This window comes from Arachis hypogaea, chromosome 12 (assembly GCF_003086295.3).
Source record: "Arachis hypogaea cultivar Tifrunner chromosome 12, arahy.Tifrunner.gnm2.J5K5, whole genome shotgun sequence".
In the NCBI taxonomy this organism is placed as follows: Eukaryota; Viridiplantae; Streptophyta; class Magnoliopsida; order Fabales; family Fabaceae; genus Arachis; species Arachis hypogaea.
Window position 1 is genome coordinate 110,465,421 of NC_092047.1, and position 25,632 is coordinate 110,491,052.

Below are 25,632 nucleotides of genomic sequence, written 5' to 3' on the forward strand. Positions count from 1 at the left end.
AAACTTATATATATAATCAATTAATCATCTATGTATTTGTATCTAAGATTATAACATTTTTAGAGAGATAATTTCATTACAATCATTTCTTCTATAAAAATATTACGTATATACAAAAATAAATAATTATATAATTGTATATGAATACATATATTTTATAACTCATTTTAAATATATATTTATATTTTAACCTATATTCTATATCGATATTTGTTTTAATTGTTCATCTATTTATATTTATGAACCATCTTAATTATGTGAAAACTTCATCATTTGGCCTATTGATATATGAATAATTTATTTTTAAAAGAGGAATAATCAATTAAAATTTAAGATTTGTGTTGAGTCTATAGTGAAATTTTGACTTCTAATAGATATAAAATAATATGAAATTGAACACTACTCATAATAATGCATTCGTTATATATTTTGTAAAGAGAAAAAATAATATGAAAGATTTCTTCTAACTAACTCTATAAAATGATGTGAATAAGGATATAGTTATTATTATTGACTTCAATTACAATTCTAGAGACGTATATATAGTATCTCTATGCTATAACTTCAACGAATAAGAATAAATTTTTTCGACAAAAAACTCTTTACTAAACATTTTGAGTTCTCTCCTATTAAAACTAATTTATTTTACTTCCTAAAATTACTCTTATCCTTCCTTTATTCTCACAATTCTCCACCTCGGTCACAATTTAAAACCTACTCAAATTTTGGACGATCAAAGTATGGTTTTCGTATCCCCGTGCCTAACATGGAACAACATTGAGCAACTCCAAATAGTGTTGGAACTTGCTTTCTGACACTATTTTAGTCAGCATGTCTGTGGAATTTTTATCTGTGTGTACTTTTACAAGAAAAATGTTGCCTTTCTCTATAATATCATGCACGAAGTGATATCTTACATCAATATGCTTGGTACGAGCATGATGAACCTGATTTTTTAGCCAAATGAATTGCACTTTGACTATCATAACTCAGATTCACGCAATCTTGCTGAAACCCCAAATCATCTAGAAGTCCTCTTAACCACAATGCTTCTTTCACCCCTTCTGCTACTGCCATGTACTCAGCCTCTGTAATAGATAGTGCCATTGTAGCTTGTAACATCGATCGCCAATTAACTATAGCACCTTGTATTTTATATACATAACCGGTCGTAGAACGTCTTCTGTCTAGATCACCAGCATAATCAGAATCAACAAAGCCGCTGATTTGACATGATTTTCCACTAATGCATAAACCTATGTCAATGGTACCCTTTAAGTACTTTAATATCCACTTGACTACTTCCCAGTGTGCCTTACCCGGATTTGCCATGAACCTGCTAACAATACTGACTGCCTGTAAAATATCTGGGCGTGTACACACCATAGCATACATTAGGCTACTGACTGCACTAGTATAAGGTACATTTTTCATGTAAGCCTTATCTTCTGCTGTTGTGGGAGATTGTTTACCAAAGAGCTTGAAATTTGGAGCCACCGGTGTTACTACTAGTTTAGCATATTTCATTTTGAACTTTTCAATAACGCGCTCAATGTACCCTCTCTGGCTCAAGAACAATTTTTGGCTTGATCTCTCTCTTTTAATTTTCATGCCTAATATTTTTCGTGCAACACCCAAATCTTTTGTTTCAAATTCTTTACTAAGTTGAACCTTTAACCTATCTATCTCCACCTTGCTCTTAGAAGCACTAAGCATGTCATCCACATACAATAAAAGATAGATATAATCACTTCTAGAAAGCTTATGAATATATACACAACAATCATAATTACTTCTGGAAAATTCTTATTTTAACATAAAGGGGTCAAATCGCTTATACTACTGTCGAGGAGATTGTTTCAATCCATATAGCGATTTCTTTAAGCGACATACCTGATTTTCTTTACCCTCAATCTTGAAACCCTCAGGTTGATACATGTAAATTTCTTCCTCTAAGTCACCATGCAAGAAAACTGTCTTTACATCTAGCTGTTCCAACTCAAGATCACCCTGAGCAACAAAACTCAAAAGCACCCTTATGAAAGTGTGCTTCACCACAGGAGAAAATATCTCGTTGTAATCAACACCTTCTTTTTGTGCAAATCCCTTTGCTACTAACCTAGCTTTGAATCTTGTACTATCTGACTTAGTAGGATCTTCTTTTCTTTTATACACCCATTTACAACCAATTGCAGTCTTTTTCACGGGTAATGGGACCACCTCCCATGTCTTGTTCGTATGGAGAGATTGCATCTCTTCTTTCATGGCAACTAACCAACTTTTTCTATCTTTGTCTTTGATAGAAAGTTTGAAGGTGACCGGCTCATCATCCTCCACCGAGAGTGCATAATCTACCAAGTTTACCTGCCCATAATGTCTCAGAGGCTTGTCTGACCCGAACTTCTGAACGAATTTTAATTCCTCTTTGGCATAGTGGATGCCAAAGAATCATGCTACTGCTGTTGTAATGCATGTGCATTTTCTCGCTGAATATCCTCATGATCAAGTTCATCCTCTGCATCATCTTGAGTAGCATTAGGATGCTCCACTTGAACATTATTAGAATATATTTGTTGGTATTTAGACTCTATCTCCACCACTTAAGTATTCAAAATTTTTCCAACATCACTATCTTCTGGCATCGTATCTTTAGACAAAGCTACCATAGATGATAGATCGTTCATCAAAGGTAACATTCCTGCTAATTACAAACTTAGAATCATTTACGCTCCAAAAACGATACCCTTGAACCCCTCTTGGATACCCCAAAAAGATTACTTTTTTAGCTCTATCATCAAGTGTATTATCATTGACATGATAATAATCTGTGCATCCAAAAATTCTGAATTTCTCGTAATCTGCATGTTCCTCTTACCACACCTTATAAGGTGTATCTCCATCTAGAGAAGAATGTGGGGATCGGTTCACTATGTAGCAAGCTGTAGCAACCGACTCCACCCACCACTCTCTACCTAACCCAGAATTAGAGTGCATACACTGTGCCTTCTCAAGTAGTGTATGATTCAGTCGTTCAGCGACTCCATTCTATTGTGGTATTTCTCTAACTGTCCAGTGTCTCACAATGCCTTCTTGATCACAGAACTCCTTGAAATTCCCATCCGTGTACTCTGTGCCATTATCTGATCGTAGAGTTTTCAGCTTCCTACCTGTTCGGTTTTCAACCATTGCTCTCCATCGCTTAAAAATGTCGAATATCTCATTCTTATGCTTGAGGAAGTAAACCTAAACATACATGGAATAATCATCCACAAAAGTAACAAAATACCTGGAACCATCCTTGGAAGTAACTTTAGACGGGCCCCAAATATCAGTATGCACGTAGTCTAACAACTCTCTACTTTTATGCTTGCTTGTAGAAAACTTCACCCAGTGTGCCTTTCCATACATGCAATGCTCACAAAATTCTATTTGTGGTTTCTTCATATTCTTCAGCAAACCTTGTCTACAAAGCAGTGATAGACCTTTCTCTGACATATGTCCAAGTTGCATGTGCCATATTCTTGTGCAATTTGTTTGATATCTACTTCCACTGATTCCAACTGCTAACTCACCTATGACAGTTGTCCCCAAAAGAGAATAAAGATTACCGTGACAAACTCCCTTCATCACTACCAAAGAACCATGAACAACTGTTAGTACCCCATTTCTGCAACTATTTTGCAACCATTTTTTTCCAACAAACCTATGGAGATAAGATTTTTTCGCAAGTCTGGAATATGTCTCACATCCTTTAAAGTTCTTACTATTCCATCATGCATCTTGATTCTTATAGTACCCAACTCACAGTTTTACAAGCATGATCATTGCCCTTTAAAAATGTGCCACCATTTATGCTTTGATAGGTAGTAAACCACTTCCTATTTGGGCACATATGGTGAGATGCTCTTGAATCAGGAATCCACTTATCAAAGATTTCATAAGATTGTTCTGTCACAGAGTAACAGTCCTCCTCATCATTTGAGACGTAGCTTGCTTCTTGCTTTTCTTCTGTGTTGTCATTGTTTCTGTTTCTTGAAAGTTATCTTTTTATTTAGACAATTTACTTTGAAATGTCCGGACTCTCTACATTTAAAGCATGTTCTCTTCGCGTGAGGTCTAGATTTTGGCCTAGACTTTCCACGCTTATTACCTTTTCCTCTTTCATTAGTCCTTTCTCTACCCGCGAACAATCCTTATGCTTGATCATTGTACTCTCTTTCATTTGGAGATGACATTACACTTGTAGCAACCTTATGTAGATTATCCGCTAAAAGTAATGTTCTCGTCTCATCCATGGTCAGAGTGTGACCCACCAGTATCAATGTTTGCACCAAATTTTCATAGGACTTTGGTAATAAAAGTAACAATATGAGTGCCTGATCCTCATCATCAACCTTCACATCTATATCCTTTAAGTTTGATATAGTCCTATCAAACTTATTGATATATTCTCGGATTGAGGTACCTTCTTCTATCTTGCATGTATAAAATTTGGATTTTAAGTAGATCCTGTTAGTTAGACTCTTCGTCATGATGTTACTCTCTAACTTTTCCCAAACGCCTACTGCAGTTGCTTCTTCATTTACTCTCTCAAGGCATAAGATTATTGCAGCCCGCGCCTCAATATCTAATTCTTTCCAATCCTCATCTTTCATTTTCTCTGGCTTTTTCTCTTTTTCTTCCAATGCCTTGTGTAATTTTTGTGATATAAGCAGATTTTTCATCTGCATTCTCCAATAAGAAAAATCAATTTTCCTATTAAACTTCTTGATTGCATATTTGCCTACTTTGACATTACCACTAGTAGAAGCCATTATATTTAAAATTGAATTTTATCATGCAAATAATGAATAATATAACATTGACTCTTGATACCAATTGTTGAGTCTACAGCGGAATTTTTACTTCTAATAGATACAAAGTAATATGAAATTGAACACTACTCACAATAATGCACTTGCTATATATTTTGTAAAGAGGAAAAACAATATGAACGATTTCTTCTAACTAACTCTATAAGATGATGTGAATAAGGATATTGTTATTATTGTTATTGACTTCAATTATAATTCTAGAGACGTATATATAGTATCTCTATGCTATAACTTCAACGAATAAGAATAAAATTCTTCGACAAAAAACTCCTTACTAAACATTTTGAGTTCTCTCCTATTAAAACTCATTTATTTTACTTCCTAAAATTACTCTTATCCTATGAAGCACGGACACTTTGTTGAGTTGCCGTGTCTGCGTGTCGGACACATTTCGGATACGACACTCACCGACACTCGTCCGACACACGTGTCTGCTGTGTCCAAACCGTGTCTCAATAAAAAATAAAAAATTCTTCTCCGGACACACTTGGACACATCTAAATACCATCACGTGTCCGGTCTTATTCTTAATATATATTCTTAAAATAAATTTAGATATAGTATATATTATTATTTATTAAAACAAAAAATATTTTAAATACTTGATATAATTAAAATAAGACATTAAAAATAATTTAAAAAATTAATTTATATTTTAATATCAATAAAATATTAAAATATCATTACAATATATCTAAAAAAATACTTTATATTTTATATATATGTGTGTTCCCGTATCATATAAAATTTTAAAATTCGCGTGTTGACGTGTCTCGTGTCATGTTGTGTCCCATGTTCGTGCATTATAACTCTTATCCTTCCTTTATTCTCACATGTAATATATATCAAAATATAAAATAATTAATTTGTTTTTTAAAAGAGGAAAAATAGTTAAAATTTTAAAACATGTAATATATATATCAAATATATTTTATTTTTTTAAGGCGTCTTGCATTTGATATACTTTATTTTGTTAGAAAATTCCCTTAAAAGTACATAATTCAACCAAAAAAAAAAAATAACGATTTAAGATATAAAGTGAGGATGTGAAAGTGCTACAATATCTGTTGTTTAATTAATGTTATATTTATGCATAGTGACATAATAAAAACATACGGAAAGATAATAATGAAGGAACTTTTGACTTGGTGATATAATTAGACCTCTTGTTAAAAATGACATGTTTAATTTTTCAAGCATGAACGTGCTAGATTATATATTATTATATGCTCGATGTCAAATTGTCAATTGATAATTAAGTGGTTTCCCTTAAAAAGTATATGAGTATTGAGTATTGACTTTACCTTTAAAGGTCCAACAAAGTTCCTAAAATCTTATTAATTAAGTGGGCCACTAAAAGAAGTTATTTTCATATGTTATTAATTTAGCCGTAAAATGACATATATTAATATTATTAATTAAAAAATTTTGTAAAAAAAATTTTAAATTTTTAACAAATTTTTTATATATTTATTAAAATAAAATATTAAAATTTTGACTAATAAGACGTATTTTTCAAAATACATATTAGTTAAACTTAAAACCTTTATGAAATTTTAACACTTTAAAAATTATAATAATTAAAAAAAATTTTTTTCTGATAACATATAACATAACTATCCGAATAGCAAAAATGTTCAATGTACATATTATGATAAAATTAAAAAGTATAAAGCAATTGAAAAATATTATTACGATTCAATCTCAAAAGCTCCAAAAAATTTTATAAATAATTAATTGAGTCTAATTTACTCTAAAAACTAGCTTAAACGAACAATGAAGATTATTTCACACTTATAAAAACTATTAAACTTTTAATATTAAAAAATGTGAAATTTAATAAACTTCATACAACTTTACACAAGGAATTACTTGTGTGTATACTCTAAGCAAAATCTATAACAAATAATGAAAACAATCACAATGAAATGAAAGTATTTCCTAATGTATTTGCTTGTACAACATTTAGAAATCAATGTGTATTAACCAAAAAAATAAAAAATAATAAAATAATGAAGAGATATATAAGAAAAAGCTAAGAAAAATATTTAAAGACCAGCTGTGAAAGGAATACGAGTGGAAGGTAGCCATGAGTTGCCAGCAATGAAATTTGCAACACTGAATTTTGAAGCTTCAGCAGCACTGGTAATAACATGATAACCTCCCCATTTAACTCTGTTTGCGGTTGAAGATCCAAGTCCTGTGTTCATGTACTCTCCATAATACAATGTGGTTAATGCAAAGTTACCATTCCATTCCAACCAACCTGCTGGATCAATCAAGCTATCAAGAGAACTCTTCATGAACACGGTTCTTGAATATTGTTGCCATGGCCTTCCAAGATAAGTTTTAACTGAGCTTTGCACTGCTTTCAAATCTGATGCAGCTGTAACCACACAATTGTGAATGGAAATTCCAGTGTTTTGGTTTGGATCGGTTCTTCCTTGTGCAGTGATGGTGTTAATTTTGTTAGGAGGGTTTCTTGCATATAGATTACAGTTTTGGAAGACAACAGCAGCATTACCAAAGATAAAGTCAACAGTGCCATAAATATCACATTCTTTGTAGAATTGTCTATCAGAATAAACATATAATGTGTCTTGATAACCTTCGAAACTGCATTGATAGAAAACTGATAAGTCTGATCCAGAACGCAATGCAACAGCTTGATGATTTGCTGCACCTGCTGTGTTCCTAAATGTGATTCCTTGACCAATAAATCCATCTCCAGTTACAGCTGTCAAAATTAAAACAAAAATAACTCACAAAGTTTAGTATTGTTCAAAGTAAAGGAAAGAAAAACAAAGATGATTGGAATGATTTTCTTCTACTTACCAACAGTGGCGGAACGGAAGGTTGTGGTGCCTCCTCCCACACTTTGGCTGCCGGTGATTATGGTTTTTCCAATGCCATCTCCCACCAACATTATATTATTTGCCTTTATCTCTACTTGCTCGTTGTAAATCCCGCCCTTCACATATATCACATACCTTCCACTGCTACTCTTTGGTGCTGCATTTATGGCTGCCATAACTGTTGTGTATTTTCCGGATCCGTCTTTGGCCACCACTACATTAGCTTGAGAAGCTGGAGAAGATGCTTGTAGCAATTTTCTATCACCAGGCTTGACCCATGTTGGGAATCCATTTTTGTAACTTGGCTCTTGATGAGGTTCACCATTGTTGTTAAGAGCCAAAGTGTTACTTAGCAACTCAGTAACATTGTTGGACATTAGAGGAAGGACATAGTCTTGAACACCAAGTTCATAGAAGCCAGCTCTGCATGTCTCAAGGTTTGTGAGAGCAGTGCTAAGCCATGTTTGAGCATCAACTTGGGAGCACTTGGTGTTAGGGTCTAGGGTTTTGTTGAGCTTTTGAATGGTTTGTTGATAGAGGTCAACACAATCATTCCATGCAACTCTTTCAAGTTGGTTGCGGCACTTTGAGCCAAGTGAAACAGTGTTTGCATGGCCTAAGAGTGCTCTCTCTTGAGCAAGTTGTAATGAAATCCTGAGAAAGTCACTTTTTTGGTTAATAGGTTTGGTTTGGTGATTAGGGTAGTTGCTCAAGAAATACTCACATGGTTGAGGGTTTGGGGTTTGGCTACACCAATGTTTAACATCATTTGAAGAATAGGCATAGACAAAAGTTGATAGAAAGAAGGGAACAATGAGAAAATTGAAGAGCAAACGCATTGCTGCCATTGAACTTTTATGGCCAATAATGTTTTGTAAGAAAAAGTAATGGTTAAAATCTAAGACGTATTTGATGAGGTTTAATGTATATGTTTAGAGGTTGATTTGAAAATGTTGTGTTTGATGTCCTAAACCAAGCTTCTTTATATAGAGCGAAGAAGGAGATATTGGTTGTTGGAACTTATAACTGTAAAGCATGCAGTTTACGTGTTGATATTTCAAAGTCACTATTTGTAATACTTTTCTAATTGGTTCACAAGTTAGAATCATATCATATAATAAAGTATTATTTTGTTGATTTGATGAGCTAAACCATGGAAATATGTGGGAGGTGTCGTTTGACTTTAATTTTTGGAGGCTGTCCCATAAGCAGCCAATTAGAACTTGTCAATATTGTGGAAATTGATTTGACGCTTCACCACGCACCTACAAGTGGCTAAGAATGCGTTATGTGTAGGGTATATTATTAGTGCTGATTTGGCTTTGTTATGCCCATGGAATATCAAATAATATAGAGAAATATATATTCTCATGCTTTATTTATTTCACCAATAAAACATATGTTTACCTGTTCTACTGATTGAATTAATTTAGTTTAGTCAAATAATCATCAGTTGATTCATTTGTTTAAATAAATATTTATAATTTATATTTTGTATTATATATATAATAATTTATTAATTAGTGACAAATTTTTAAATAAAACTTAAATCTACAATAAATTAATTTTTTGTTTGTTAAATTAGAAAATATCATAGATAACTAAAAATTTATTCTACAGTTATTCTGATATCGGTTCCGCTATGTTACCAACAGCATATCTGCCAACTTCTGTCAACTCTTATTTATAATTGTGTTTCATGGAAGTGTATTTGTGGATGTGTCTAATAAAAATGTCTTTTTTATAGCTTGTTTAATAGAAGTATCTTTATAGATATATTTTCTGAATGTGTCTCTTTATATATGTATTTAAAATATATTAATTATTAGACACATCCACGAACACACTTCCATGAAACACAATTATAAATAAGAGTTGGCAGAAGTTGGCAGATAATATGTTGGTACCCTATACTTTTCCTTCTGATATAGGTTTGCTTATGGCCTAGATCAAACTTAAGTTTAATAGATTCTCTATCGAACTATTAAAAAAAATTGAAAGTATCAAAAAATGATTTACCCCTTCAAAACAATTTACACGAGAGACTCTCTTTAACAAAATATATAATTTTTTGTTACGAAGCCCGTAAAATTAATAAGTTACCAAAAAATTTTTTTTATATGAGTTTAATTAGAAATTAATTTTTTATCTAACAAAGCAATTCTAAATTTTAAATTTTTTATTTTAAATTATGAAATTTAAATTTAAAAAAAATAATTTTACAATAAAAATTTAATTAATACTAACTATATATTACTTACAAGTTGGTTGTTTATAGTTGCTCTTATTATATATATAAACACTAGCTATATAGGCACTTAATAATATGAAACTCAAAATATTTAATAAAATGCTTTGGATAATCCTTTTAGTTACTGATAAACTGTGTACAAACAAATATCAAACTTTACTTAATTAGTCATCAAACTTATGTCACATATTCCAAAAGTTGGACTCCATTGGTCATATATGATCAGTAACATAAAAAATGTAACTACCACTTTTGAAAATTTTGAAGGAAGAAAAAATCGAATGAAAACCTATCATAGAAAACTATCATGTATATTTTATATATAATTAATTTAAGGGAAAGTATGATAAAAATCATATATGAAACTTGAAATTGGGCTTATAACGACAAATAGAGAGACATGACCTCCATGCATGGATTAAGACCATCAATAGTTACGTTGATGCTTGACCACGTGCCAAATTAAAAGCTTTATTTTATACACTTATATTTATTTGTTCAATTTTAATTTCCCATTTGCATATAGTCAGAATTATAATGCACGCATGCATGGTTCGTTCTCTGAATTTTCTTCGTACCTTTCCACTTTCCAGTTGCAATTTGCATTGTATTCTTTCTATTATCTTTCTTTGGCCTTGCATCTTAGAGAGAATATATGATATGTTCTTAGCTTCTTTGTTGTATGTTAGTTATTGGTCACTAGAAATGAAGGCCACTTGTTTATACCTCTAATATATATGCTTGTCAAATAGGGGTGGCAATGGGGCGGGTAGGGGCGGGTTTTTGTCCTACCCGATCCTGCCCCGCCGTCCTGTTAAGCATGTACTACCCGCCCTGTAAAATATTTAATTTTTATAGGGGCGGGTAGTAAATAACAGAACTCGAATCCGTTCCTGCGGGTACCCGCCCCACCCCCGATCTGTCCCTGTAAAAATTAAATATTTTAATTTTTACTTATTCATATATAAATTAAGACAAAAATTTAAAATTCATAGATAAATTAAAATACAAATATAAAATTCATACAATGTCATTAGCTAAAATAACTTGAAATTAAAAAAAAATATTGTTAGATCACTACAAATTTAATACCATAATAAAGAAATTATAATATTAAATATAAAATGATCTTCAACCCTTATTCTTGATCACTTTCAACATCTTCATCATCATTAAAAGTTTACAAATCAAGATTTAAACCTGAAAATTAAAAGAAGTAAATTAGTGAAAAGGCAATCAAACAACTTCAAATCAGAATGCACAATTAAAGTAGTCGAGCCAAATGTATGCATTCACTTCCTTTAAAATCCTATAATATGTTGTAGAAAACTTATCAACATTACAAATTCTAAAATTTTAAGTTAGAGTATTTGCTCCTCTTCTAAATTAAAGTTCGTTATTTTACTAGTTTGTTGGATATTATTTCCATGAGAAAAACAAAAGCACTTTTCCTAGAAATTTAAAAAGAAAAAAAAAGAAGCAAATTAGTGAAAAGGAAATCAAACAACTTCAAATCAGAATGCACAATTACAAATCAGAATAAAATCAGAATTAAACATGCATAAAAATGATAATTCAAAGCATAAATGCACAAGAACACCATGAGCATATTTCCTTAATTAAAGAAGCCAAAACAACTTCAATTTTTTAAGCTTTATTCCAAGTAAGTTAGAGAAGGTAATACACCAAACTTTGGAAGCTATTCACAGACACATTCCTCCAAAGTAATTGAGCTAAGATTATTGAATGAAGGATCTGAAATCCATCATGGGAATGTGGAGTTAAGGTATCCATAAATCTCCAAAAGTTGCAAATTGTGATGAGGCTGAAGAACTCAATGACATCAAAGTTAACATCAACATCAAACTAAGTGCATATTTTGTTAACCAAGGATACAGAATAGTATGTAGTTTGTGATTCTCTCCACAATTACAACACCATGACAATTGAAAAATCAGAATACTTTCAAAATCCAGAATGCATAAGAATGATAAAGAAGCCAAAACAACTTCTGCCTATAACCAATCAACAAAGAAGCTAAAACAACTTTAAATTTTCAAGCTTTATTCCAACTAAGTGCATATTTTGTTAACAAAGAAAACAGAACAGTTTGTGATTCAACCCAAACAAGCTATTTCAACATATCAAATCATTCAAAAAGAAAAGAAAGGCTGAGAAACTCAGAAAACTCAGTTACAAACTTAGTTACAAACTCAGTTACCTATCCAAACAATCTGTTATCACCCAAAAACAAAAGAAATTCTTCTTTGTCTATTCGCATGATACATCCAAAATTAGCCAGAGATTAAACATATTAAATCATTCAAAAAGAAAAGAAAGGCTGGGATAGGGGCAAGAACTGTACCGATGTTATGCGGGGAGAATCTGGTGGAGGTGGCGCGTTTCGGGACCAGGAGAGGCGTGGACGACTGAACGAGGGTTGATTCCGATGCAGAGGAGGCACGGGGTGGCTCGTCTAGTGCGCGACTTGGAGACCGGAGGGAGCGCAGAGAATTTCGGACTGAGAGGCGGCACAGAGGAGGAGCGACCGGCACAGGCAGCTAGAAGGAGACGCGGAAGAGACGCGATGCGGAGAGTGACAATGAGACGAATCAGACGATTCGACGAGTTGTGAACTTGCGATGGCAGCGACGAGTTGCGCGGAGGAGGAGCGACAGGCACAGGCGGCTTGAAGGAGACGCGAAACTGGAGCAGATTCGACGGCAGGCACTGGGTTGAACTGAACCAAGGCGGCGAGGCTATGGTCTTGGAGAGGAGAAGAGCTGAGGAACAGAGGAAGTGAAAACTGAGAAAGGGGTTGCTAACCCTAATTGAGTGGTGACGGTGAGAACTGAGCCACTGAAGTTATGAGAACTAACCCTAATATATATATATATATATATGCACTCCGGGGCGGGTAGGGGCGAATTTAGCCTGGACCCGACCCCGCCTTGCCCCGCTCATCAACATGCCACGATTCAGACCCTAACTATATATTACTTACAAGTTGGTTGTTTATAGTTGCTCTTATTATATATATATAAACACTAGCTATATATGCACTTAATAATATGAAACTCAAAATATTTAATAAAATGCTTTGGATAATCCTTTTAGTTACTGATAAATTGTGTACAAACAAATATCAAACTTTACTTAATTAGTCATCACACTTACGTCACATATTCCAAAAGTTGGACTCCATTGGTCATATATGATCAGTAACATAAAAAATGTAACTATATGAAAATTTTGAAGGAAGAAAAAATCGAATGAAAACCTATCATAGAAAACTATCATGTATATTTTATATATAATTAATTTAAGGGAAAGTATGATAAAAATCATATATGAAACTTGAAATTGGGCTTATAACGACAAATAGAGAGACATGACCTCCATGCATGGATTAAGACCATCAATAGTTACGTTGATGCTTGACCACGTGCCAAATTAAAAGCTTTATTTTATACACTTATATTTATTTGTTCAATTTTAATTTCCCATTTGCATATAGTCAGAATTATAATGCACGCATGCATGGTTCGTTCTCTGAATTTTCTTCGTACCTTTCCACTTTCCAGTTGCAATTTGCATTGTATTCTTTCTATTATCTTTCTTTGGCCTTGCATCTTAGAGAGAATATATGATATGTTCTTAGCTTCTTTGTTGTATGTTAGTTATTGGTCACTAGAAATGAAGGCCACTTGTTTATACCTCTAATATATATGCTTGTCAAATTTTCTAAGACACCGAATTTGATCGAAATATAACTCCTAAACCTCTTAATTTGCTACAAGAATAATTAACCGAAAAGAATCAATATTCCTTATTCTTATCTACTATTTTATTCTTGAACAACAAACATGTTTTAGATAACTACGTACTTTAATTTGATTTTATGAATTGCTACATATTTTCATTACCTTGTGTTGCAAGTAATTTAATCTCTACTTACTCATTTGTATCAAAATATAAGTTTGCATTCTTAATAATAAACTCCTAAAATTTGAACAAAAAAAGTCTAGGAAACTTAAAGCCGACTAATTTAAAAATCAGCCAACAATTAAAAAGAAAAAAACATAAAAAAAATCTGAAACTAAGAAAAATAAAAATATCCAAAATTCAAGTAAAAAAAAATAAAAATAAAATAAAATAAATTTAGAATTTAGAATTTTAAATTTAAAATTTAAAATTTAGAATGGTTATTAAAAGTCTTAACGGGTAGCCAGTCAACGGTGGTGTGATAAATCAAATTATAATGGTATAAGAGAAGAAAAAAAAGTGAAATAGAATAGAAAAGTGATTTTAAAAAATAAAAAAATAATAAGCGAGTGAATTTACTTGGCTTACTAAAAGACTTATGCTTATTTGTGAGAGATTTTAGTAAGGGTTTTTCAAAACTTCCACCGTGTATTTTATTTGTGACAATTTAATTCAAAACTTTCACAAATAATTAAAAAAAATCACTATTAATATAATAAAACTTTCATTGAAAAAATCCAAATAACACAATTAATGAAATGTGCATAAACTAAAGAAAAAAAAGGCAAATTAATCTCTGATTTTTTGGTCTATGAACATTTAAGTCTTTGAGAATTTGAAAATACATTTAAGTACCTAACTTCTTTAAAATTTAGACACATCGTATCTAATTTGTTCCATTTTAAAAACTCTTCCACGTGGACATTTGTATCGACTAGGTCAATATAATGAAAGTCATGTTTGGTTTTTCCGTTGGGTCTGACAAACTCAAATGAACAATAGAGATCAATGTGTCTAGATTTTAAGAAAGTCAAGAACTTGAATGTCTGCGACCAAAAAGTCAAGAACTTCTTTATCCTTTTCTCTAAACTAAATTACCATTACTAACCTAACTCTAACCCTTCCTCTTCAGATTTTTCTTTCTCATTCCATCGGAAAACTAAATCCTAGCAGAGCCCCTCTTCCATGAAAACCAAACCCTAGCAGTGTTTTTCTCCAAATTCATGGAGGCTCCATCGGCGTCTGCGTCACCTTGCAGCCAATTTGGATTTGCACTACCACCGCGATCCGATTCGCATACATCCCTATATTTTCTACTATAAGGAAGCATGAAATGGGGTTAAATCCCTCAAAATACACTTTTGCAGTAGAGGCTGGAAAGTTTCTAGGGTTCATGTTAATCCAAAGAGGAATAGAAGCAAACCCAGACAAATGCCAGGCTATACTCAATATGAAGAGCCCGACTTGTGTTAAAAAGGTCCAACAACTAAACGGAAGGTTGGCCGCCCTATCCAAATTCTTAGCCGGGTCAGCTTTGAAATCACTTCCCCTCTACTCAATTCTAAGAAAAGGAAAGCAATTTGAACGGACCCCAGAATGCGAACAAGCCTTTCAAGACTTTAAGGCATTCTTGGGGCAACCACCCATACTTACCCGACCTAAAAAAGGGGAAGAGCTCGTATTATATATGTCAGTTGGAAGCCGGACTATAGCTTCAACCCTGGTCCAAGAAGACGAAAAGAGGCAGCAATCTATCTACTTCATCAGCAAAACCTTACAAGGGGAAGAGAGTTGAACTATCAAAAGATAGAAAAGTTTGCTTATGCCCTTATCCTCACATCTTGAAGGCTGCTCCGGCCTTACTTCCAGGCTCATGCCATTAAAGTCTGCACTAATCAACCAATGAAATACATCTTACAAAAGAAGGACTTAGCAGGTTGGATGCTACAATGGACGGTAGAGTTGTCCAAGTTCGACTTAAGGTACGAAGCTCGGACAGCTATTAAGTCTCAGTACCTTGTTGACTTCTTTGCCGAATACACCAAAAGTCCAGAAAACCCAGTTATATGGAGTTTGTATATAGACGGGTCATCAAATAAGGTTGGAAGTGGAGCTGGTGTTATCCTAGAAAGCGACCATGGGACTCAAATAGAGCTATCTTTAAGGTTCGAGTTCCCTGCTTCCAACAATCAAGCACAGGATGAGGCCCTACTTACTGGCTTGAAGCTGGCTAAAGAAGTGGAGGTAGAAAAAGTGGTGGTGTTCAGTGATTCTCAAGTAGTAATAACTTCGCAAGTTAACGGTACTTATCATGCTAAAGACCCCACTATGAAGAAGTACTTGGATAAGACCTGAGAACAACTAACACACTTTTCAGAAAGTGAGGTCTGACATATAGATCGGGAATCCAATGTCCGAGTTGATGCCCTCTCAAAGTTAGCCAGCACCAAGTCAGGGGGCAACAATAGAAGTCTCAACCAAGAGACTCTGTAATCACCATCCATATCAAAGGAAGAAGAAGTACTGACCATATTTAATCAACATCTAGGGTGGATGACTCCCATAGTCAACTACCTCAAATTCGACGTACTTTCTAAGGACAAAAAGGAAGCCAGAAAGCTCGTAAAGGAGGCACAAAATTATACATTAGTCCACAATATTTTATACAAAAGAGAAATTTCAACACCCCTCTTAAAATGCGTCCCAACCTCCAACACAAGAGAAGTCTTGGAAGACGTACATAATGGCATATGTGAAAATCATTTGGGAGCTCGGTCACTAGCCAAAAAAGTTATCTGAGTTGGTTTTTTCTGGCCGACCTTACAAAAGGAGCTCGTCAGTGTTACCTCACCATGACCATTTGCGAAATGGGGCCTTGACCTACTCGAACCCTTTCCACAAGCATCAGGCCAAGTCAAATACCTCATAGTAGGGATTGACTATTTCACTAAATAGATTGAGGCAGAGCCCTTAGCAACTATTACTGCTCAAAGAAGTCGAAAATTTCTGTATAAGAACATTGTCACAAGGTTTGGAGTTTCATACTCCATCACCACGGACAATGGGACTCAATTCACCAACTCAACCTTTAGGAACTTGGCGGTCGACCTAAAAATACAACACCAGTTCACATCCGCAGAACCCCCAGGCCAATGGACAGGCTGAAACTGCCAACAAAATCATATTGGTCGGGTTAAAGCGCCGATTGCAAGACGCGAAAGGAGCTTGGGTAGACGAGCTTCCTCAAGTCTTGTGGGCATATCGGACCATTCCACATTCCACAATGGAAGAATCACCCTTCCGACTTGCTTACGGAATGGAAGCAATGGTCCCCATAGAAGTAGCTGAAGAATCACCTAGAGTCCTATTTTACAACGAATAATGAGCTAACATCCAGGCTCAAAAGGAAGAGCTTGACCTCCTTCATGAAGTCCGAGAAAGAGTTCGGATTAGAGAGGAAGCCCTAAAGCAAAGGATGGCTTTAAGATACAATCAAAAGGTGATCAAGAGAAACTTCAGAACCAACGACCTCGTTCTGATCCGAAACAACATTGGAATACAGAAGTCTGGAGAAGGAAAGTTGGCTGCAAATTGAAAAGGACCTTACAAGATAATAGAGATCTTAGGTAAAGGTTTTTACAAGGTGTCCGACCTTCAAGGGCGGAAGCTCCCGAAATCATGGCACGCTTGTAACTTGAAGAAATATTACAGCTAAAGTAGTAAATCTCGTTTTATTGGTACACTCTTTTTTCCGATCTCAAGGGTTTTTTAACGAGGCACCAACATGAGGGCTAGGGACGTGAGCTTTTTGTAAAGGAATTTCTTAAATATTAATAAAATTCCTATTCCATTTCTTTCTTCAAAGGTTTCCTATCTCAAACGCATTAATTTAAGCTCGATAAATCGCAAAAAATCATTGTCTAACCTAAAAGTGGTCGGCAACGATGAAGCCACGAGGTACAAGTTAATATAAGAAGTTATACAAACAACTCGTACAAAGCGACCTCAAACAGGATAGATAAAAAACGAGTTGTAAAAGTAACTTAGTAAAGGCCAATTACTCGAAGTCGGACCTATGTAAGGAAATTAATAAACTTTTGAATTTGTTACGACTCAAAAGACAAAATAAACTGGACCTTACTACGAAAAGGGTACTTTGCAACTTTAATAAAGTTTTGAACATTATTTCATAAAAGTTGTGAACAAACAACTAAAAGGTAAAGTGTTCAAACAACTATAAACTATTACAAGGAATCAAAAGTGTTATAAGTCCACAAGCCGGGCCATATGAGTTATATGAAACAAAATATAAAAAGGCCTAAAGAGGAATAAGGTTTTTGCCAGTAACATCATCTTTTCCAAGAGAAGGAGGGAGCACGGAGACTGGCTAGGCCAACACGACAACAGAGGCCGGAGGAGAGGTCTCCACAGTAGCGGCTTCAGGTTTGGTTCCTGAGGTGGAGGTCTGCCCGACCTGAGGCCTTGAGATCTTTGGACCCACTGGAGGCTCCTCCTCATCATCCTCCTCGGGTGCCGGAACTATTTTACTATCAACTACAATGTTGTTCACACTGAAGAGGGAAAGGTCAAGGCCGGGAGCCAAGACCTTAACCTGAGCTTCCAAGTTCTAGAACATCTCGTCTATCCCCAAAGCTGCCAACTCCTGAGACTCAGCAAACTCCTCTTTCAGTTTTCGTAACTCCTCCTCCAGGGCCAATCTCTCTGCAAATACACGAGTATAGCTCTCCTGGAATTTCTTGGCCTTCTCCTCAACCAAAGCAGCAGCAGCCTCCGACTTGGTAGCTCTTTCCCGAGCTCTCTGAAGGTCGGACCTCAAGGCCTCTCGCTCCTACTCCAAGTCCTTCTTCTGCCCATTCAGCCTTTCCACATCAGCACGGGCCGACACCAAAGCACTAGCCGTCGCTTGAACGGGAGAGTTCCTCAACTCCCTGGCTAGAGTAGTACATACCCCAACCATACGAAGCCCTCCACATGCCAAGTGCGGAAATGGATCTTCTCCAGTGAAAAAAATACTTGAGAAAATAAAGTGTAATCTTTCACCTTTAATTTTTTAAGTGGAACCAAAATTAAATAGGAGAGAGAAAGTAATGAAGGGTTAGATTAAACACTGGATAGCATCCAGTTTTTTTCCATTGGAGAGGATCCACTCCCGCCAAGTGCTGGTTTCTAAAAAGTGTTTAAAAATAATGTGGTCGTATACTATTTTCTGATTTCTGAAAAGTGTACAGTGTATCATTGAGAGCATAAATATATACTACATATATATTTTTTCTGATTTCTAATTTTCACTATATATATTTGGTCAATGATAATGGTGTATTTAGCTTAATTAGTTCCCGATCTAAAGTTTGGAATGAATGGACCTATAATACTTGGTTGATGATAATGGTGTATTTAGCTTAATTTTTCTTGTAATAAACTCCACTTTATTATGTTAAGCTCTTGTTTTTCGAAAAAATGAAACAGAATGTGGAACAGAACAGAATTAATATTTTTCGAAAAGATAAGTACCAAAATTCTGTTTATCATATGTTTCACACAGATCCCTCATTGAAACTTCTTTGTCCTTTTATGCAACTTTGCTCCTCGCTCTTCTATTTCATTTTCTTCCTCTATTTCTCATTCTGCCACTCTTTATTCAACTTTCAACTTGACAGACTTGAGAGTTTTTGTATATATAGATCTGAGTTAATACATCAGTTAAATTAAGTTCATCCATTAATATAAAGGGATAGCTAGCTTTGTGTTACTCATAGGTTCAGTTTCATCTAATATATAATTCATACATAACACTTGATAAAATTAAATTGATTATTACTGTTGTTGTTGTTGTAGTTCAGTTTCAACTATGTGTGTTAGTTCAATTAAGGACTTCATATTTGAGTAACTAACTATATGTTTGAGTTTGCACAATAACTTATTATAGTTAGTATAGCCTTTTTTAGTCAGTAATAATGATGATAGTATTCTTATCCATGCAGAGTTTGTCATTGGCTGCCAGCTAGTTTTATGGAAAAATTTGAATTCTTATGAGTTGTGATGATCATCATGCTTTGTGATAAACAGTATTCTTGTCTTATAATCTTCTACTTATGACATTATTCTTGTCTCGTTTTGTATCAGTAGATTTCTTGGTACAAGATACCTGTAATATCAAGAAATTGTGTTTTCATCAATTTGTATCAGTAGATGTATATATCTGTGTTAAATATGAATATTGTATATATTAGAAAATAGTTCATGCTATGCTAATAAACGTATTAGTGAAATGCAATTAACCTGTTAGAAATAGCATCAAATTGAACTTTAGCATCCTTGAATTCAGGGATTTCTAACATATCATTTAGCTGTAGGTCTTCTTTTTTTAATTTCTGAATTGAAACAGTACTTCAGAAAACAGAGAATAGCTCATGATCCTATATATTTAGTGACTATATATTTTGTCGTATCTAAGATAATTATATACATACTTCTAGAGTTCATTATTACAGAAAAGAAGCTTCATTTTGGTTTAATTTGTGCTTTTAAACATAATTGGTTTATTCTGAACAGATTGAAACTTTTGGTTGAAGCTTCTAACCAGATTTTGTCAAAACAAAAGTAATAGTGTCGTGGCAAGGTACAATACTCACTTTCCATTATTTGCACTTTATGAACATGTGTAGCTCTACCTTGATTGTTTTGTTATTTTTTGAAGTTGCAATTTAACTTTTTTTTTATGTGCACTATAAATTCTTTGTTTGCCTTTTTGTTTCACGTCAATGAGTTTCTAGTAAAATGTTTAGAGAAATATGGTTAAGTTACTACTTCAGCAATCTGAACCTGGAATGAGGCCAGAAGAAATCGAAGTTTTGTTACAAGATGCCCAACACTCTCCAGTTGATGCGAATAGCGCTTATGGATCAACCCATGTTCCGAACCACTAAACGCAGAAACCCTCTCTCCGATCGCACCAACACTCTTAACTCTTCTTCTTCTCCACTTTCCATAAACCCTATCAAACCCAAACCCAAATCCAAACCTCCTTCTACTTCTTCCGAACCTCGCCTTAATAAACCTTCTTCATGCGCCTCTTCTACCAACGCTTCCACAAATCTCCAAAGCACTTCTTCGAACCCTGCCGTTGCTCCTCCTCCGCCTTCGTTGCCGAAAACCTCGTCTCCTCCCGGTACTTCAATTATTCTGCTCTCAATTTCTTGAATTTGTTTCCAATATTATTTCAGCTTTTATCTATAATTATTGCCTTTTAGGATTAGTCGCTTGCAGTGCAATGATTTTACAAATTAGGATGAGATTCTAGCTCAATTTGCGTTAAGCTCAAGTTGCTTGGGAGCAACGCTAGATTTACAATGATATATAAACTGTGATTGTTAGTAATTGAATGTGGATTAGGGTTTAGGGTAATTTATTGAGTGTGCAATTTTATTTGCTTTGAATTCAGGGAATTTTGTTGATCTTGAGGATTTTGAGCCTATTTCAGTAACCTACGGCCGAAGAAGTGCTCCAAATAAAAGGAAGGATAAAGGGAAGGCTTTGGCATTTCCTGACATCAGCACACCCATTTTGAAGCTCTCTGATACAAGGTAATTCTTCCTCCTGTTTTACTAAGTCACTGTTAGTGTTGCTCTAGAACTTGGATGTAGGTGTAACCGTGTGATTAACATTGGTTGAAGAAATTAGTACTTGGGCTGAGTAAGGTTCATGGAGTAGTAGAAATGGAAAAGAAATTATGCTGCAAACCTTTATAATTTGAGCACTTTGGTAAAGTATGAATGAAGTGCTTCAATAGGGAAATAGTTAACAAAGAGAGAAGAAAATTTTTAAAACAAAAAAGATAAGAAATAGGGATATAGTTCCACACGAAGAATTTTTGTCCTGTTTTTCTCATGATAGTTTCACGTCTTGCAAGTTGGAAGAATTTTGCTTAAGATATTCTGATGAATGTTGTGTGCTACGAGGATTGGTCGAGTTAGGCGTGTAGGTCTTGATTGAAAACTTGGAAAGTCTATCATGGTTTGTTGTGGTGCATGTGATGCTATATTGAAGTTATTAATGATTATGATTTCTCCTTTTTGTTTCATCTGTTTTAGCCTTCAAATAGAATCTGTCAAATTCTCTAAGTTCGTGTTTCCTTAATTCCTTATTGATATTGATATATATGTTATAGTTGGACACATCCACAGTAACTATGGGCTTAATAGAGGCAGCCAAGTTTCATTGTTACTTATATTGTCTCTTCCCTAGAAAGCATACCATATAATTATTTGTCACATATGTTCTGTTGTCATGAAAAGCAGCCCGAAAACTGATGGTGGTAAAAGTGCAAATCTACCTAAAGCCAAGGCATTGACAGGTCCTTTGAGAAAGGTAAATAGATTGATTATTACTCTGTTTCAATGGATTTATTTGGACCGTCAAACTTCTATGTATATGTGTGTTGATTGATTATTATTGTTTGCAAGTTATTGTTGTTTTCTGAAATGGTCCATTCTGAAAATACTGCAATAAGAATTTTGCATACAGTGTGTGTATAATAGTTAAAGTTAGAGTACTCGTGCTTTTCTAGTTGTTTTTCAAATTTCTTAAGTATGTCGTGTTTAAGTTTCGAGTAAATTGCATAATTTGCGATTGACAAAAAGTCAGAACTCTTTTGGTCATTACTTATTCTTCTACAAAAAGTCTTAAATAGTTCAGTTTGAAGTAGAATGTGATTAAAATCTTTGAAGTACTTATCTACATATGCCATATATTTTTGTATGGTTATTATTTCGAAATTCCTGATTGAATCATGTCGTAATAGATACCATGCTGAAGTTTTTGGGTTCATTTTTGCTTTTTGCAGAAGCAGCGCACCACATCATCCGAAGATACGCTCAAGAATTCCGAGCTGCAAGATTACATTGAAAAACAGAGAGCCTACTTCAAAATGATTGATGAATTTGAACTATTGGAAGAGGAAGTTGAAACAGATGATGAACCGGATGAAGTGGCAAAGATGCGATCCAAGTGTAACTAGCAGCTAGAACGTTGTTTTTTTGTTTAGCTAGTTGTATAGTAATGATATATCAGTTTTCTAAACGATGTAGATTCAATCCCTCTAACAAAATATAATATTCTTGTAAACCTTTTGGTCATGATGAATTCCTGATCTCACAGTGATGTAAATTGTATGGATAAGCTGAATAAATATTATGATTATTTTCATTGCATCTTAGCATGATGACAAAGTTATAGTTAGAAGATCACTATAACCAAATAGATGTAATAAATAATTGAACTTACATTGATGTAAATATGTCTACAGGAAAACTGAAGAGCTTGGGAAAATCATGTGCACATTCACATAAACTCAAGAAAGTTTATTGATGAAATAAACCAGGTTCCTTGACACCAAGAACAAATTATCGAAATTCAGACATAGTTTTGGAATGAAAAATAACCATTATTACATAATTTTAAGTAGTTGATGTTTAGTTGACTTTAGCACAATTGAGTCTGATTTCCCTTTTTTTTCCTCCTGTGAGAGGCTTGATTCTGCTCGTTTTCATCCATGTCCCCGGCAAAGTCATTAAAAAATTGCAACTCTATCCGTAGCATATTTCCCCACTAGATGGTCGGTAGAATCGCCGGTGTACAGCTTCTGGTCAGAATGAAAAAGAACCTTCTTCTGAACTAAATTCTTGTAGTACAGGTTATCGAAATGGAAGGGAGTTTGACGGTGGAGGAGTTCGAGCAATTTGTCGTTTCCAGTTCTGGGACACTTGCTCTGCAAGAATTTGGCATAAGAGGCATCAATGTTGGTGTCATTGTAGATATGTGGTCCGAAAAGTCTGCATTGAGCTAGGTCAATGGTATATTGGTATGTGCCCCTGTTATGGAAATCTACCCTTATTAATTGATGTTTCATTATATATAATTGGTGGCATTATTCAAGTAAGGTTACTACTTCCATGATAACGACTTCATGTGAAGATAAATTTGCAAACCATTAAATGATTTGACATGTTTGACTGAACCATCTAATGATTCACAATATCATCTATCTTCATATGAAGACGTCTTCATAGAAATAACCACCTTCAAATAATAGTTACCTGAAAGGGCCACCAAGTCTTTCTCTGAAAGGCCTTGGTTAGCGAAATTCTGTTTGAGAGTACTTAGACTGAAGGAGGGTGTAGGAATGGAGTTATTAGCATCAAGTCTGCTTGCTGTAGTAGAATCTCTTCTTCGTAAGCCTACTTCCCAAGATGGTCCTCCCAACTGCAAAATTATCAATGTTTTAAGCCCACAATTTCACTTATAACACTCATCACTAAAATTTGATTGGTGTACATTACATAAACTACAGAGTCTCTAGTAGCCAATGCAAGAATATCAGCACATGACACCACGGCAGGGCATTCTTTCTCCACCATGGCTTTGATGTCATCAATCACATTGAACCCTCTTGCTGAATTGTTGTAATTAGGTTATTTTTATGTCAAAAACATTAAAATTAATAGAATATTCTTCCCAATATAGATACAGTCAAAGATCTTATTAGGTTTTTAATTATGAATACCTTCAATTTACGAAAAAATATTTAATTAATTCTAATATTTTTTATACTAAGAAAGATTTAATTATAAAATTAAAAATAATATAAAAATTTAATTAAAAGAAAAAAATATATAAAGACCTAATTGTAAATTTAATAAAATTATAGAGACTAATAGAATAATTAAATATTTAAATTTTTATAATAAATAATTTCATAATATAATATAAAACTTTTGTAACCAAAAGATTATTCATACACGGACTCAAATTAGCCTTGTCCCAACCCATTTTCATGCAACCTGTTCCAATGAAGGAGCATTCACTTCCAAACCAAACAGATAAGAACACTAACTCGGGAACCCGTGACTCAATCCGACTTAGAAAATAAGTTAAAAAAATTTTTATTTCTTTAATTATCACTACAAAGATGATAATCAAAATTGATAATCAACTGAGCCTGACATAACTTTTCTCACAGTTAAAAAAAATAATTATCCGTTACCAATAAAAGAGATTTATCTTATGATAACTAACACTTCAAATATTTTTTGTACAACTTACACAGACTCTATTTAAAATTTTTGTTAACTTAGGCATTAAAATTTCATACATATATTTTTCACTAGGGGTGTTCGCGGTGCGGTTTGGTTCGGTTTTGAAGGAAAAAGTCATCCGATCCGAACACTTAATTTATGTGCGGTGCGGTTTGGATTGGATGAACATTTTTTGAAAATCCGATCCGATCCGATCCGATTACAAGCGGTTTGGATCGGTTTGAATCCGCGGTTTTTTAAATACAAAATAATAACTTAATTTATAAAGTTATATAACCTGTCCAATAATCCATTATAATAATAAAACACAATTCAACGGAATAATAAAACAAAAATTCCATAAAACATTATAAACTAACATGTCCAATTGTCCAACAATCCAACATATTCAACAAGTTTTGATAAAATAATAATTCTTCAACATCAAAATAACTAAACAAGTCTCAACAACACAAAATTAAATAATATAGAAAAGTCTTAATAAAAACATAACATAAAAAACTCCAAACTGAAAGCTGAAACACCGATCACTAATCAGATTCATCACCAGAGCCTTCTTCATCTATTAGTTGAGGAATTGGTTCAAGTTCTACAATAAAATGTAATAAAATAAATATTAGTAAGTTAAACATATTATCAAATAGTAAAGTTAATCACTATGTGAAGATAAAATAAAACATAATATTAAAGAACATTACCTTTCTCAAGTTTTTCAAATTCTTCAAAAGACTCCTCAAGGTCAATTGGCAATGAATTGGCTCGAAACCAATTTT

The 25,632-nt window shown here is 33.8% G+C and overlaps 3 protein-coding genes across 10 annotated transcripts; 1 reads left to right on the forward strand and 2 right to left on the reverse strand.

Moving 5' to 3' along the window:
- Positions 1–6,668: 6,668 nt before the first annotated feature.
- On the reverse strand, positions 6,669–8,696 carry LOC112728224 (pectinesterase 2). Its single transcript, XM_025778272.3, has 2 exons — positions 7,710–8,696; positions 6,669–7,611 (listed from the first exon to the last, which is right to left on the reverse strand). The coding sequence occupies exons 1-2, from the start codon at positions 8,575–8,577 to the stop codon at positions 6,923–6,925; spliced, it is 1,557 nt and encodes a 518-aa protein (XP_025634057.1). The 5' UTR covers positions 8,578–8,696; the 3' UTR covers positions 6,669–6,922.
- An 11,562-nt stretch (positions 8,697–20,258) lies between these two features.
- On the forward strand, positions 20,259–22,975 carry LOC112728225 (uncharacterized). 7 transcript variants are annotated; one of them, XM_025778275.3, is made up of 5 exons: positions 20,259–20,385; positions 20,552–20,934; positions 21,208–21,349; positions 22,061–22,133; positions 22,609–22,975. In XM_025778275.3, exons 2-5 carry the CDS (start codon positions 20,628–20,630, stop codon positions 22,780–22,782), a joined length of 696 nt encoding a protein of 231 aa, XP_025634060.1. In that variant the 5' UTR covers positions 20,259–20,385; positions 20,552–20,627; the 3' UTR covers positions 22,783–22,975. The 7 variants fall into 7 exon arrangements, with proteins under 7 accessions (XP_025634060.1, XP_072065827.1, XP_072065828.1 ...); XM_072209726.1 differs by having other exon boundaries at positions 20,308–20,385; positions 22,064–22,133; XM_072209727.1 differs by having other exon boundaries at positions 20,308–20,385; positions 21,247–21,349; positions 22,064–22,133.
- An 8-nt stretch (positions 22,976–22,983) lies between these two features.
- On the reverse strand, positions 22,984–24,564 carry LOC112728226 (peroxidase P7-like). 2 transcript variants are annotated; one of them, XM_025778280.3, is made up of 3 exons: positions 24,104–24,564; positions 23,861–24,026; positions 22,984–23,635 (listed from the first exon to the last, which is right to left on the reverse strand). In XM_025778280.3, the coding sequence occupies exons 1-3, from the start codon at positions 24,179–24,181 to the stop codon at positions 23,607–23,609; spliced, it is 273 nt and encodes a 90-aa protein (XP_025634065.1). In that variant the 5' UTR covers positions 24,182–24,564; the 3' UTR covers positions 22,984–23,606. The 2 variants fall into 2 exon arrangements, with proteins under 2 accessions (XP_025634065.1, XP_025634064.1); XM_025778279.3 differs by having other exon boundaries at positions 22,984–23,532; positions 24,104–24,254.
- Positions 24,565–25,632: the final 1,068 nt, after the last annotated feature.